Source organism: Hevea brasiliensis, chromosome 1 (genome assembly GCF_030052815.1).
Source record: "Hevea brasiliensis isolate MT/VB/25A 57/8 chromosome 1, ASM3005281v1, whole genome shotgun sequence".
Taxonomy (NCBI): domain Eukaryota; kingdom Viridiplantae; phylum Streptophyta; class Magnoliopsida; order Malpighiales; family Euphorbiaceae; genus Hevea; species Hevea brasiliensis.
In genome coordinates, this window is record NC_079493.1 from 105,692,008 (window position 1) to 105,708,087 (window position 16,080).

The 16,080-nt window shown below is 38.7% G+C and overlaps 1 protein-coding gene across 1 annotated transcript; it reads left to right on the plus strand.

Moving 5' to 3' along the window:
• The first annotated feature begins 9,259 nt into the window (after positions 1 to 9,259).
• On the plus strand, positions 9,260 to 9,943 carry LOC131183241 (uncharacterized). The gene has a single exon (XM_058153653.1). The coding sequence runs from the start codon at positions 9,260 to 9,262 to the stop codon at positions 9,941 to 9,943; it is 684 nt and encodes a 227-aa protein (XP_058009636.1).
• Positions 9,944 to 16,080: the final 6,137 nt, after the last annotated feature.

The window sequence follows — 16,080 nt, forward strand, 5'->3', positions numbered from 1 at the left end:
TTTAATGGTCAATTAGTGACCATTTTAGGTAAGTTGACCACAATTTGGACTGAAAAATAGCATGGCAAAGGGAATGAATATGCTGCCTAGGGACAGCAGCAATGGTGACTGAGATTTCAGTCCACTTGGACTGCCATATCTTTGGCTGTGTTGATCCAATTGGTGTTTGGCCAATTGGACATGAAACTAGGCTTATAATGGCACATTTTTGCTGAAGAAACCATGCCCAAAAGACCAAAGCAAGAGGACCAAAAGTTGGCCCCAATCCGGATCCCCTGCAACAGCACCTGCAAAAATGACCAAATGAACAGTAACTGTTCATTTGGCCATAACTCACTGTAGAAATGGTCAATTGACCTGAAATTTTTACAGCAACAATTTAAGACATAGAAAAACAACTTTCATGAAGGAACCTACCCCAAATTATGACCAGAACCAATTCAAAAATGCAATCACATTCACTGTTCATGGTACTGTAGATATGGTAATTCTGCAGTTTTGACAATCCGGCCAGCTGTGATTTTTGGACCATATCTGGAGCTACAAAACTCCAAATGGAGTGATTCAAAAAAGGAAATTCAACTAGACAAAATAAGGAACAACTTTCATGTTTTCCATTTCCTCAAATTCCCACTACAACAGGGCTCAATGGAACAGTAAAGTTAGGTCACAAAAACTGAAATTTCTGCCCTCTTAGATTTAAGTTGAGAAATGGTAATGGTGACCAATTCCAACAAGTTTTAAATGCCAAATGTGGTATGTTGGGAGTGCCAAAGTCAATGTACATATTTCCTATCCAAAAGTCAACATTTTTGTTGACCAATGAGGTAAATAGTAACACCAAAACTTGAAATTCACAAATTGAAGAATTTAAAAGTTTCAAATGCCCTAGTATACCTAACAAGATTGGTTTGGATAGTTTGGCATGCCAATAGGGTTCAGTTAGCAGTACTGCACATGGCAATATGCCATTTCGTGATTTTATGGCTTTTAGCCATTCTGACCTTGCATTGAGATTTGGCCTTGTGCCTGATGTATTCTGACTTGTTAGCCGCTGTTGCACACCGGGAGATGCATATGTGACCGATGGTGTGACGGCCCGAGGTACTAGGTACCCAGTGCCAGTTTACCCGTTTATCCAGTCCAGTCGTCTAGTGTAGGTTACTTGGGCAACCAAATAAATGAAGGTGAACAAAGTTAATGAAATGATGGATATACCAATACCAAACAAACAAATCATACACATTCTATACATTTTTATTTTCTGCTATTTTCTTTTATTATATTATTGCACCACTAAGCATTATTGCTTAGCGCGTTGCTTTTGCCACGCGTAGGTACTGGAGATACAGATCGTGAGCCCAGTAGACCACAGACTGGGTGAGTCCATCCTGCAGTTCTGCACAGTGTCCGTGTCACCTCACCACCTGCAGTGCATTGGTAGGACACTAGGTGTCATTTTGATATTTTGTAGCTAATTTTTACTTCCTCATATGTATTTGAACTTATGTAATGTATTTTGATGTTCATGTAAATAATGAAAGTTATGGTTATGAATGCAAAATTTGAGCATTTATTTATTTTTGTATATGAGTATTACGAGAAATGGATGTTTGAGAAACGAAAAGGTTGTTGAGAACCGAAATTGAAAATTGTTGAGATTTTTGGATATTGGAGTTTGATATGATTGAATACAAATACTGGAAGTGTTTTTAACAGGTTCCAAAGAACTGTTTTCTCCATTTTTAGCCGGTACTCCGCCGGATTTTCTTTAAAATTTTCGGAACCTCAAATAAATAATAATTTCGATAAATGGCTTAAATAAATTATATTTCACAAATCATATTCAAAAGCATGATATAAATTAATTAAGGTATATTAGAGTGTGCCGGTACACCGTGTGGCATTACTTATTCGGGTATACTGTACACGGGTAAGGGGTGTCACACCTCAACTGATCAAACAAGTCATCAATGCGGGGCAATGGGTATCTATTCTTTATTGTCACCTTATTCAGCTACCGATAGTCAATGCATAACCGGAGAGTGCCATCCTTCTTCTTTACAAACAATACTGGCGCTCCCCAAGGTGACACACTAGGGCGGATAAAGCCCTTGTCAAGCGATTCTTGCAACTGTACTTTCAATTCTTTTAGTTCTGCTCGTGCCATTCTGTATGGCGTTATGGAGATTGGGTCCACACCAGGCATAACATCAATTTCAAACTGCACTTCTCTTTCTGGAGGTAATCCTGGCAATTCATCAGGAAATATATCCAGAAAATCACATACTGTAGGGATGTCCCTCAATGCTAAACTATCCACTTGGGTGTCTATCACATGTGCCAAGTACACTTCACACCCTTTCCTAATCATTTTTCTGGCCAGTACAGCTGAAATGATGTTTGAAGGCAATAACTGCCTCTCCCCATGTATTACTACATCACCATACTGAGGAAGACCAAAAGTGACCGTCTTCAGTCTACAGTCAATCATCGCATGATGCCTGGCTAACCAATCCATGCCCAAGATAATGTCATAATCTCTGAAGGGCATTTCAATCAAATCAGACAGAAAAGTGTGTCCTTGGATCACCAAAGGAAAATCCCTATATAGTCTATTTACCCTGACCTCCTGGCCTAATGGACTAGTTACTAGCACATCATAATCCATTGGTACACACTGGATAGTAGTATAACACATCACACTAGCACTAACATACGAATGTGAGGAGCCAGGATCAAATAACACATGTACATCTTGGTCAAGGATTGAGAAAATACTAACTACTACGTCTGAATTTTCAGCTTCCTCCCTCTGACGCATGGTATACACTCTAACTGGTGCGCCACTGGATACTGGCTGGTTAACAGTGCTTTGACTTCCAGGAGTGTTACCTGGACCCCTACCTCTGCCTCTACCTCTATTAGTTGGCTGTGATCCTCTAGGTGCAGAGACTTGGGCTGATCCTTCAGATGTAGTAGAATGTCCAGACCGACGCGGACTAGTACAATCCTTAGCGAAATGTCTTCTCCCTCCACAGTTAAAACATGCACCGGTGGCCTTAAAACAAACCCCGCCGTGAGTTCTACCACAAGTTTCACACTGTCGTACTGATAGAGCTCCTCGGGGTGCTTGCTGGGTCTGCTGACCAGACCGGGGTGGTCTTTGGCCAGAGAATCTGCCTCTGCCAGATCTACGGGAGCTGGATCCCCCAAACTGTTTCCTCTTCCCAGAACCACTCTCAAATGCTTGTCCAGTAGTCTTTTCGGTCTTCTCTTTCTCTTGTGCACCCTTCTTCACTGCCCCTTCTGATTCTATCCTTTCCAATTTCAAGGCCTGTGAGATCAACTCAGCGAAATTCTGATGTCGGAAACCCACAACTTGTATTCTCAGATTCGGCCTTAACCCGGACTCAAACCTCTTACATCTATCTCTGGGGGTGGAGACTAAGCTTCCAGCATAGTGGCTTAGCCTTGAGAAGTCTCTCTCATACTCTGCTATGGTTCTGTCCCCTTGTTTCAAACTTAGGAATTCTTACAACTTCATATTCACATAAGCATCAGGGACCCACTTTTGTCGAAACTCCCTCAAAAAGTCTAACCAGGTTATCACAGGTGGCTCAACCAGGCTGTGGGGGATGGTCTTCCACCATTCATATGCATCCCCTTGCAGAAGAGATACTGAATATTCAAATTTTAATTCTTCAGTACACTGCAACTTCCTGAAAACTTGTTCCATTCTTTCCAACCACTGTTCCGCCTCTAGTGGATCCACAGTGCCTTTAAACTCGATGGCCCCAAATTTCATCAATTTTTCATATTATCGAGCTAAGGGCTGTGGTTGTGCTACAGGTACTTGCATCTGAGCTTGGGGAGGCACATTTCCCGCCATTTGCTGGAAAAACGCAGCCATCTGCTGTGCAAACTGAGCAAGGAACTGCGGTGCTGGAGTAGGAGCTGGAGTGGCTGACCCACTCACGTTCCGAAGTGCTGGGGCTTCCCCTTGAACCTCAGCCTCAACAGACTGTTCTACGGAATGATCTCCTTCTTCCATTCCGTTTTCCCAAATTTTCTACTTCCTGAGATCAAACACAAGGAGGTTGACCTCCGTTAGTGCATATTCATGATGTAAATATGTCATATATATCAATTAAAGACACTTGAGCAGTTGTACTTATCAAAGAAATGTTCACATAAATAGTCAAAATTCATTGCAAAACCATGCTCTGATACCACTAAAACATGTTACACCTTACCCCTCTGTAAGGCATAACATGATCCCGTAGAATACCTAATGAACTACCGAACTTCACCTATCGATAATTCATTAAGTACACTATAAGGGATTTTAAAACTATTTTCTTTGTATTTTGAAAGTGGTGAGCATTTTGGTAGGAATTAAAATCATTTATTCAAAGTTTATATGCTAGTAAAAATTTTTGTCCATTTTAATTTTACCACAAATTCTATAAAAATTTTGACAGAGTTTCGTTTGTATTTGGAGAAAACAGTTCTTTAAATACCTGAGAAAAACACTTCCCAAAAATTTTTCACAACTTCCAACCACCAAATAATTTCAAATCAACTCAATTCAATCCACTTCAAAAATAATTCCACAATCCAATCAAAGTTTATCATCTCAAAATATTTAATAACTTCATTCACAGTGCATAAAGTATGAAATTCACAAACTACAAATCTTAATTTACAAAAAGAAGTTCCAAAAATAATATTGTTACAATTTATTATACAACTGCTCACTTTACATTGATACTTATGACATTACAGTATTTACATCAAAATAATTACAAGGTTATAAAACAATACCCGTACAAAAGTGATCAAGAGTTCTTGTCAATCCTGCAGCTCACTCTGCTGCTTTCTCTTTGCTCTTATCTGCGACAGCAAAATAAGCTATCACTGAGTATAAAAATACTCAGTGGTGCACAATAAAAATTTTAAATACAATACATAAATCATTCATTGCCAAAATACAATTTAAATATTTCTCAATCACATTCACAATTTATCAAAACTCATAATAACACAATTTAGTGAAATAATTTAATAAACACAGTATTGCCAAATCGTACACAATTTAAGCAATGATACAAAATTTTTGATCAATGCCGTGTTATACACCACGAAAAAGCAATCTACAACCCCACTAATCGAAATCAATGAGGGAGGTAGCTAGCTAGCTAATGAGTACTCATTCGATCTACAACCTCAACTGGTAAACCAGAGAGAGTGGAAAATAATTGATCTCCCCCATAAATGGAGGAGGAATAATAAGGCACTGTCATGCTAAGTGTGAATAAAAAATCAATTTCAAACATTTTATTCAAATAATTTATAAGGAATCTGATAGATTTCCAAAGTCATAGTTTCATTCACAAAGTGGCAACACAATTCATTATCAACACAAAATTTTCATAAATCATGTCAAATCAATTTTTCAATAATAAATGCTCAAATGAGGTTTATTGTGCACAAACCTGACGTGAGTCGCCTCTAGGCCTTGACTCAGTCTCTTTGAGCTTCCAAGTCTTTTTTAGCTGAAATACAGAGTTTCACAGTGTTTCAGTACCATAACTTAGCATAAATCTAAAAATAAATTTAACTTCACTTTTACCTAGCTCTAATGTACTAAATTCGACGTTCTCGAAATTTTTATGTTTCGGGTTACTATTCATTACACTATTCAAGTCAAATTGTTGACTTTCTAAGGCTTAATAGGTATGGGAATTCCAACTTCACCCACATACCACATTTTGGTCACCAAACTTGTTGGTTTTGGTCATTTTCTCAACACTTAAGTCTTTTAGGCAAAATTGTCAATTTTCAGTTTTTGGTGTCTCGGTTGCATTGTTCCATTGGTCATTTTACTGTTGGAATTTGGCAAAACTTCCTTCATAGAAAATGTTCCTTATTTTCTTAAGTTTATTCTCCTTTTTGAATCACTCCAATTGGAGTTTTGTAGCTCAAGTTATATGCAAATTACGTTTACTATTCATGCTGCAAAATTTGGTTCTACAGATTTGTTGATCCAACTTCGTTCAGCAATTTGATCAAGTTAAGCCCATAATTTGGTATGATTTTCTTCATATGAAATGTTTTACTATGCCTTAGATTTCTATCGGTTCAAGAATCACCTAAATCGGAGTTTTCTAGAGAGAGTTATAGCTATTGAAACTTTACTGTTCATATGGCAAATCTGCAGTTCTGCAGGTTCAGTGCTTCAACTTTGCTCAGTAATTTGATTGGGTTAATGGCATAATTTGGGTTTGCGTTCTTCATGAAAGTTTTAGGTCTATATCTCATGGTAAAATTTCAGGTCATTTTGACCTGCCTAGCTCAAGTTATGACCAAATGAACAAACACTGTTCATTTGGTCAGTTTGTGCAGGGGCAGACTATAATTTTCTAACTTTGGTCAATTTGTTCACTAGGTTTTAGTCACTTTTTGGGCATGCTTCCTAAATGAAAATTGTGTCATTTAGTGCCTATTTTCATTCCCAATTGCTCCCATATTAATTGGACTTGTAAAATTTCATTTTTGGTCTCTCAAAGTTGACTTTTAGTTATGCTTCATACCCAATCCGAATTTGACTTTGATTCAAATACTTCTAGCACACTTAATTAGGTCACAAATGACCAATTTTCACTTGACATTTGGTCAAAGACACCATTTAGCTACTTTCAAAGTCTTTAATCATAACCGCTCACTAATTTAAGTTTCTAAACCCATTTAAACCATTCAAATCATGCAAATCATCCTCCCCCTTCATGTTGGCCGAATTTCAGTTTGGTCCCTCAGTAAATTTTCTTTTCATTTTAAGTTTATTTACAAGTTAATCAAGCTAAAAATGCAACAATTAAACTAACTTCACATCTTAAATCACTAACCTTGTTAGGTGTCTTTGAGCTTTCCTTTTTTCCTCTTTCTTTGATGACCAATCTCCTTCCCAAGTGACTAGAACAAGTTTTTATGAAGTTTCTATGGAAGCTATTGAGGTTTAATGAAGGATTGTAAGATTGAGTGCAAGCTTTAATGGAGGATATCCATGGGGAAATGAGGGAGAGTGAGGGTGGCAAGGGAGAAAGGAAGAAGAAGACTTTTGGTTTTTGTTTTTCTTTTCTTTGTTTTGTTTTTATCCTTATGGAAGACCCAAAAATCTAAATAAGTAAATAAATTAATTTTATTCTTTATGGCATCATGCATGATGTCATGCATGATGTCATCACCTTTTTGAATTTTTCATTTTCTCTTTTTTTTTTTCTATTAGTTCTTTAATTTAATTCTCGATTCTGAAATTTTCTTTTCTCCGATTTTACTTGACAGTTAGGTCAGGAGTCAGCTCTCGGGGTCAATTGACCAAATTGCCCCTCGCCGGTTTATCCCGGTTTGCAATTAATTCCATATTTCTTCCGGCTCCCTGACCTAATTATTTGACTGGCTTAACAGTTCTTTTGCATGATTTTCTCTTTTCCACTGTGTCCATAAGGGTCCTAAGGACCGCAGCGTCACATTTTACGATTCAAAATTTGAGTTGAAAATGACTTCGCAGTCATTCCCGAGAAGGTCACCCATCGCTGTGACTCTCGGCTCGTTTAACTTCTTATGTTCTGTTTTTCTTATTCATACTTAACTAATTGGCATTTACTAATTATTTATGTTTATAGCTTATTTAGTTGTCTTAAATGTGGTTCTAATTCTCTTAATTTTCCGGACCGACAACGGTCACCGGAACAGTGAAATATACCAGGCTATACAAATATGGGTGTTACAACTCCAAATGATTCAACAGACCTAGTTTGGAGGTTCACCTACAGAAGATCCACACTACCACCTCAAATGCTTTCTTGCCCTATGTGACACATTCAAGATGAATAGAGTCTCTGATTAAGCTATAAGGCTTAGAGCATTCCCATTCTCTCTTCGATATAGAGCAAGGAAGTAGTTACTTTCACAACCAGTTAGAATATTCACCACATGGGAAGACCTTTCACAAGCTTTTCTAGCAAGGTATTTCCTACCTACAAAGACTGCAAAGTTGAGGGTTAAACTCAACACATTTAGGCAAAAGGAAGGTGAATCACTCTACGATGCATGGGAGAGATATAAAGACCTATAGAGGGAATGTCCACACTATGGCATAGAAGATTGGCTCATTGTTCAAAATTTCTATAATGGGCTACTGCCCTCTACAAGGAGCACAGTAGATTCAGCTGTAAAAGGTGAACTAATGGAGAAAACAGTAGCACAAGCACTTGAACTTCTAGAGAGGGTCGCTTATCACAACTACGAGTGGTTAAATGAAAAGGGAAACACAAGAAGAACAGCAAGGATCCTGGAAGTGGATGCCCTAAGCATGATAAATGCTTAGTTGGACTAGCTCATAAAAAGGCTTGATAGAATGCAAGCCAATGTTGTAGGGATGAACAATCAACACTACGACAACTACAGAGGAGGGTGTATGACTTCATAATGTAACAATTACAATGACCCCTTTATGGAACAACTGAACTATGTGAATAATTGATGAAACTTCAACCAGTGGTAGTTCAACAATCCATTCTCAAATACCTTAACCCTGGATGGAGAAACCACCCTAACTTCTCATGGTCCAACCCGAAGAATCAGCCCATGAATAAGCAGTAAGGGTACAAACCACCAGCACCCCCAGGTTTTCAGAATAGAGGACAAAACTTTGCATAGCCACTGTTACCTCCTCAACCTCAACAACCTGAACCAAAGTTGACTATGGAATCCATGATGGAAGGCTTCCTAGTAGCCCAACAAACAGTAAAATGAAATGATAAAGCAGTTAGCTTCCAGAATGGACTAACTAGCCACCCACAACAAGATACTTGAAAACCAAATTGCTTAGCAGGTAAGTTCTTCAAGCAAGGCTACTGGTAAATTGCCAAGTAAACTAGAAATGAACCCCAAAAAGCACTGTAAGGAAGTTACCTTGAGGAGCGGCAGAACATTAGAAAAGTAACCATCAGAGGGAAATTTGACTAAACAAACCCTTGATAAACCTGAAAACCAAACAGAGGAGAAAGAAGAAGAAGCTAAAAAGGAGTAGGAGGAGGAAATCAAGAAGAAGAAAAAGCTACCAAAGCCATATCAGCCCCCTCTACCTTTTTCCAAGAGATTCCAAAAGGCTGAACTGGATAAGCAGTTTGGAAAGTTTTTAGAAGCTTTGAAGAAACTCTACATCAATATTCCCTCTATAGAAGCATTGTCTCAGATGTCATCCTACACCAAGTTCCTTAAAGAAATTCTTTCAAAGAAAAGAAAGCTGAAAGACTATGAGACTGTTGCTCTTATAGAGGAATGCAGCGCCATACTGCAAAACAAGCTATCACCAAAGCTGAAGGATCCAGAAAGCTTCTCCATACCTTGTCTTATTGGCAACATGATTATAGACAAAGCACTCTATGACCTAGGTGCAAGTGTAAGTCTGATGCCTCTGTCAATATGTAAGAAGTTGGATGTAGGAGAGCTTAAACCCATAATAATTTCACTGCAATTAGTTGATCGGTCTGTAAAGTACCCTGTGGGCATCCTAGAAAATATCCCTATTAAGGTGGGAAAGTTCTTCATCCCAATTGATTTTGTTGTTATGGAAATGGAGGAAGACGTCCAAATTCCTATTATCCTGGGAAGACCTTTCTTGGCAACCGTCGAAGCTATCATAGATGTTAAGAATGGGCGGTTAAATCTCAAGATAGGAGATGAAAAAGTGGAATTCAACCTCTTCATAACAATGAAGCACAAACTTGAACTTGATGAATGCCTAAAGGTTGATATAGTTGACAAGCTAGTTGAAGAGGAATTTCACAAAGCACACCCTGAAGATCCTCTTGAAGCATGCATAGTGCACAGCCACACATCAGATAATGAGAACACAAAAACTATAGCTTATGCATAATCTTTAGTAGCTAATCCGCCCCTACCCTTAGCTCAAACTTTCAAGTTGGAAGAGCTAAAAGAGGAGCAGCCAAAGAGCTGTAGAAGTATGTAACGAAACCTCAGGTGCCTTCAAGGTCAACAGTCAGAGATTGAAGCCATACTTCCCAGGGGATATAATTGAAGATGGATTCACCTAATCCTACAACACCCCTCCACCTCCATAATGAAGCTGAAGAATAGTCCAGCTAATGACTATAAACAAGCGCTCTTTGAGAGGCAACCTAAAACACTTTTGTAACCTCTCTTTTTATTTTCATTACTTTACTTTATGTTCTTTAATTTTTGAAGGTACCCCAAATCATAATTCTACAAAAGCAAAGAACTGAAGGCAAGGGAAGAGGGAACATCAAGTCAAAACCACATAAGAGGAGATTGCACAAAACCGGGGAAGTAACTATATTGCTAATACTTACATTCATCTCAATCATATAGATAGGAATACTCTAGCATGAATCAAGTACATAAAAGAAAGAATTGAAAAGCCAAAAATTTACACAGGTCGTGTAAAAATTTCACACACCCTGTGTAACATTCTGGAACCTCAAAACTACACTTGCATAGGCTCCAGAAACTTACATGGGTTCACCCCGTGTAACGTTACATGCCCCGTGCTTCAGAAATGGAGAGAAAAAAATTTAAGTTTAAGGGAGACAAAGAGTTACACGAGTCCTCAAACATATTTATATGGGTCGTGTAACTTAGCAAAGAATAAAATACTTGGATAGAAAGTTACACGGGTCCTCGGACCGGGACCCATGTAGTGATACACGCCCTATATATCATGTAGTAGACGCAATACTTAGGGTGCAAAAACACGCGAAATGAAGGGTCAAAACGACCCTTTAAATTCCCCTCTCACCCTTAAACTCCCTCCCACTCAAAGACTCTTCCTCTCCATGCCTCTTTCTCTTTAAAAACCTCTCAAATCTCCTCTTCCCCCATAAAACCCTAGCCTTTCCTCCTCTCAAAAGCTTCAATGGCACCTGCAAAATGCCCTGCAAGGAGAATAGGCTCTTCATCAAGGCAAGGAAGAGATTCCTCACCCTCATCTCCTCAGTCATCACCCCAGCGCTCGAGAACAAGGCAAGCCCCACCTCAACCCCAACCATAACCCGCACCTCAACTGCAACCTCCACAGCCAGCACAATCCGGGTTCTCCATCGCCTAGACATTCTGCGATTCCACCCACCGAGACTTATGTGCACGGCTTAACAACAGGAGGATTATCTCCAACAAGTACACGGACTTCGGATTGCTGGAATAACTCAGCCTGCGAAAGGAGATTTGTAACACCCTCACTGTAGCAATTTCGTACATTCTACTGTTCCGGTGACCCATGTCAGTCCGGATAGCTAGAATATCTGAAATTATAATTAGACTAGAGTGAGGAGTTATAAATAAACTAAATAATGATAAGAAAAATTAAGGAAAATTTTTAGAAATGAAATGCACTAAGGTTGAATGAGTCGTAGTCCCAGCGATGAGTGACCCTAATGGGAAGTGACGGTGAAAGTCGTTAGCAACGCTAGACCTGGAGAAAATTCATAAAATAATTTTTGGAACTCCAGAGAAGAGTCATGGAGGTTTCCATGGCATTAGAATGCTAAGAAAATGCTTAAAAAATTTTTTCAATCGGTACAGACAATTTTAGTCTGTTAAGCCAAACGGAGGGCATTTTGATTATTTTGCCTTCAGAGGTGATTTTTGGCCGACTTTTCCAGTTAAGTAAATAATTATTATGACATAAAATGTGAATAAATATTGCTAAAAATTTAATTGAAAATGAGTAGAAAAGAAAAGGAAAGAAAATGAAGGAAATTTAGAATTATGACATCACATGATGTCACTAAAGCTCTCCCACCCAATCACATTGTGACACATGTCCATAAACCACTTAAAAAGCATAAAATGGTCAGAAAAATTAAAGAAACCAATCTGTTTCTTCCCTTTCCCATTTCCATCCGTGACTCTCTCATCTTCCCTCTCCCTAACCCATTCCTCCATGAAAGCTTAAGGCAAGCTTGAGACAACCCATCAAATCACCTCTAAACCCTAACTTCTCTTAATGAAAAATTGTCCCTACCACTAGAGCAAGCCTTGGACAGCAATTTGAAGAGGAAAAAGAAAGGTTTTGGCAAGCTTGAGAGTAGCTCCTGTGACACCCCTTACCCGTGTACAGTATACCCGAGTAAGTAATGCCACCTGGTGTACCGGCACACTCTAATATTCCTCAACTAATTTAGACAATGCTTTTGCATATAATTTATGAAATACAATTTATTTAAACCATTCATCAAAAGTATCATTCATTTAAGGTTCCGAAAATTTTAAAGAAAATCCGGCGGAGTACCGGCTAAAAATGGAGAAAACCGTTCTTCGGAACCTGTTAAAAACACTTCCAATATTTTTATTTCATCATCTCAAACTCCAATATCATCAATAAAACTCAATATCAATATCTCGGTAATTTGACAATTTCAGGTCTCAACAACCTTTCCAGTTTTCAAAACATCCCTTTCTCAGGGTTCTCATATATAAACAACCATTAAATACTCAAATTAATACCATACATAACCATAAATCTTTATTATTTACATGAACCTCAAAATACATTACATAAATCCTAAATACATATGAGAAAATAAAAAGTTAATTACAAGATGACAAAATGGCATCTAGTGCCCTACCGATGCACTGCAGGTAGTGAGGTGACACGGACAGCGAAGCGTCGGATGGCCTCACCCGATGCTGTGGTCTCTGGGCTCACGATCGGGTCTCCAGTACCTCTACGCGTGGCAAAGCAACGCGCTAAGCAATAATGCTTAGTGGTGCAATAATATAATAGAAGAAAATAGCAAGAAAATAAATGTGTATACAATGTGTATGCTTTCTTTGTTTGATCTTGGTATATTCATTAATTCATTAACTTTGTTCACTTTTATTCATTTGGTTGCCCCAAGTAACCTACACTAGACGACTGGACTGGATAACGGGTAAACTGGCACTGGGTACCTAGTACCTCGGGCCGTCACACCATCGGTCACAGATGCATCTCCCGGTGCATGAGCGGCTAACAAGTCAGAATGATATCGAGCACAAGGCCAAGTCTCAATGCAAAGTCAGAATGGCTAAAAGCCATGAAATCGCAGAATGGCATTTTTGCCATGTGCAGTACTGCTAACTGAACCCTATTGGCATGCCAAACTATCCAAACCAATCTTGTTAGGTATACTAGGGCATTTGAAACTCTTAACTTCGTCAATTTGTGAATTTCAACTTTTTTGTGTTACTATTCATCATTGGTCAACAAAAATGTTGACTTTTAGCATAAAAATGTGTACATCAACTTTGGCACTCCCAACATACCACATTTGGTGTTTAAAACTTGTTGGCATTAAGTGTTTTTGCAATTTCAAAGTGTAACCCACACTAGCAGAAAATTTCAGTTTTGGTGCCCTAACTTCACTGTTCCATTAAACACTGTTACTGTTGGAATTTGAAGAAATGTAAAACATGAAAGTTGTTCCTTATTTTGTCTAGTTGAATTTCCTTTTTTGAATCACTCCATTTGGAGTTTTGTAGCTCCAGATATGGCTCAAAATCCCAAGCTGCCCGGATATGCAGTCTGCAGAATTTTACCATATCTACAGTGCATGAACAGTGACTTGAGTCACTTGGTTGAATGGGTTCTGGCCATAATTTGGGGTAGGTTCCTTCATGAAAGTTGTTTGTCTATGTCTTAACTTGTTGCTGTAAAAATTTCAGACCAATTGACCAAATCTACAGTGACTTATGGCCAAATGAACAGTTACTGTTCATTTGGCAAATTCTGCAGAATTCAGTTTCAGGGTTCCGGATTGTGGCTGGGTTTTGACCCTTTTGCTTTGGTCTTTTGGGCATGCTTTCTTCAGCAAAAATGTGCCATTATAAGCCTAGTTTCATGTCCAAATGGACAAACACCAATTGGACTACCACTGCCCAAGTTATGGCAGTGCAAAGGGACTGAAATTTCAGTCCCTATGCTGCTGTCCATAGGGCAGTTTTCACCTTGAGTTTGCCATCCAATTTTTCAGTTCTAATTAGGGTCAACCTACCTAAAATGGTCATTAATTGACCATTAAAAGTTCCCTAACCATTTCCTAAGCTAAGTCACAATTTCACCTACACAAACCCTAATGTCCAAACTCATTACTCATACACTTTGATTAACATACTTACTTAAGTCTCCATGCATATTAATATCATAACCATGATTTCCAACCATTCTAAGCTTATCAAACAATCAACCTCAATCTCCCATAGGGCTGCCTAAATTCTTTGGTAGAGCTACACATGGATTTGTTTCATTATTTCACAATTTTTCATTCATTACAAGCATAGATCATGGAACTAATGAGTTTTAAACTTCATATATGCACTAACCTTGATTAAGGCAGATTTTTCCCCACTCAAAACTTCACTTTCCTTCACTTTCTAGGCTGCCAAACACTTCCCTAAGATGAGTGGACAACTTTTAATGAAAGGGGTTTAGGGTTTATGGTGAAAAGAAGAAAGTGAGCTTTGGTTGAAAATCAATGGAAGTTTGGCTATGGGATTTGAGAGCTACGGGTGAGCATTTGTGAAGGTGAGGGCTGCTGGAAATTTTAGTGATTTTGGTCTTCATTTTGACTCTTTTAAGTGGTTTAAGAAGGCTTGTCAAATCTTAATTGGTTGGGGGTATGTTAATGACATCACATTATGTCAAAATTGGCTTTTTATTTCATTTTTCTTTCCTTTTCTTTTCTACCACATTTCAATTTAATTTTTAGCAATATTTATTCATATTTTGGGTCATAATAATTATTTACTTAACTGGACAAGTCGGCCAAAAATCACCTCTGAAGGCGAAATGACCAAAATGCCCTCCGTTTGGCTTAACGGGTCAAAATTGTCTGTACCGATTGAAAAATTTTTCTAGGTATTTTCTGGGCATTCTAATGCCATGGAAACCTTAATAACCCTTCTCTGGAGTCCCAAAAATTATTTTATAATTTTTCCCCCAGGTCTAGGGCTCCTCGTTGCGAGACCCGCACCTTCCCTTGATTACCTCGCTTGGGCACCTACTGTTTGACTTGGTTGTATTTTATTTCTAAAATTTTTACTAAATTTTTCTTATTAATATTTGAGTTAATTTTGGTTCCTGACTTTAGTTTAAATATTTTTCCGGACGTTCTAGCTGTCCCGACCGACACCGGTCACCGGAACAGTAGGATGTACGGAGTGGTTATCGGGAGGGTGTTACAACTCTTCCCCTCTAATTTAAATTTCGTCCTCGAAATTTACCTGATGCAAACAGTTGAGGGAACTGTTGCCTCATCGTTTCTTCACTTTCCCAAGTTGCCTCCTCGGTGTTGTGGTGCCTCCAAAGCACTTTCACCAGTGGAATCTGTTTGTTCCTCAACTCTTTCACTTCCCGAGCCAAGATTCGTAGAGGTTCTTCTTCATATGTCAAATCCGGTTGTATTTCAATTTCTTCTCTGGAGATGACATGTGAAGGGTCCAGCGGTATCTTCGAGCATGGATACATGGAACACATTGTGGATCTTGTCCACTGGTGGTAAAGCTAGCCTATAGGCCACTGGACCCACACGTTCAATGACTTCATATGGGCCAATGAACCTAGGGCTCAACTTACCTTTTCTTCCAAACCTCAATACCTTTTTCCACGGTGACACCTTGAGGAACACTTTATCGCCAACCACATATTCTATTTCTTTTCTCTTCAGGTCGGCATAAGATTTCTATCTGTCTGAGGCAACCTTCAAGTTGGCTTTGATTAATTTCACTTTTTCCTCAGCCTGTTTCACTGTGTCCGGTCCTACCATTTGTCTTCTCCCAATTCAGTCCGACACTGCTGGAGTTCTACATTTTCTCCCATCTGACGCTTCATATGGGGCCATTTGAATGCTAGCTTGGTAGCTATTGTTGTATGCAAATTACGCGATGGGAGGTATCTATCCCAACTTCCCTCAAACTCAATGACACAACTCCTCAGCATATCCTCAAGGACCTGACATATATTTCATGTTATTATTATCATTTCAGTTCAACATTTGT

Excerpts from the sequence above, each read along its gene's own strand:
- LOC131183241 (XM_058153653.1), top strand. The coding sequence starts at position 9,260 with ATGTCATCCTACACCAAGTTCCTTAAAGAAATTCTTTCAAAGAAAAGA.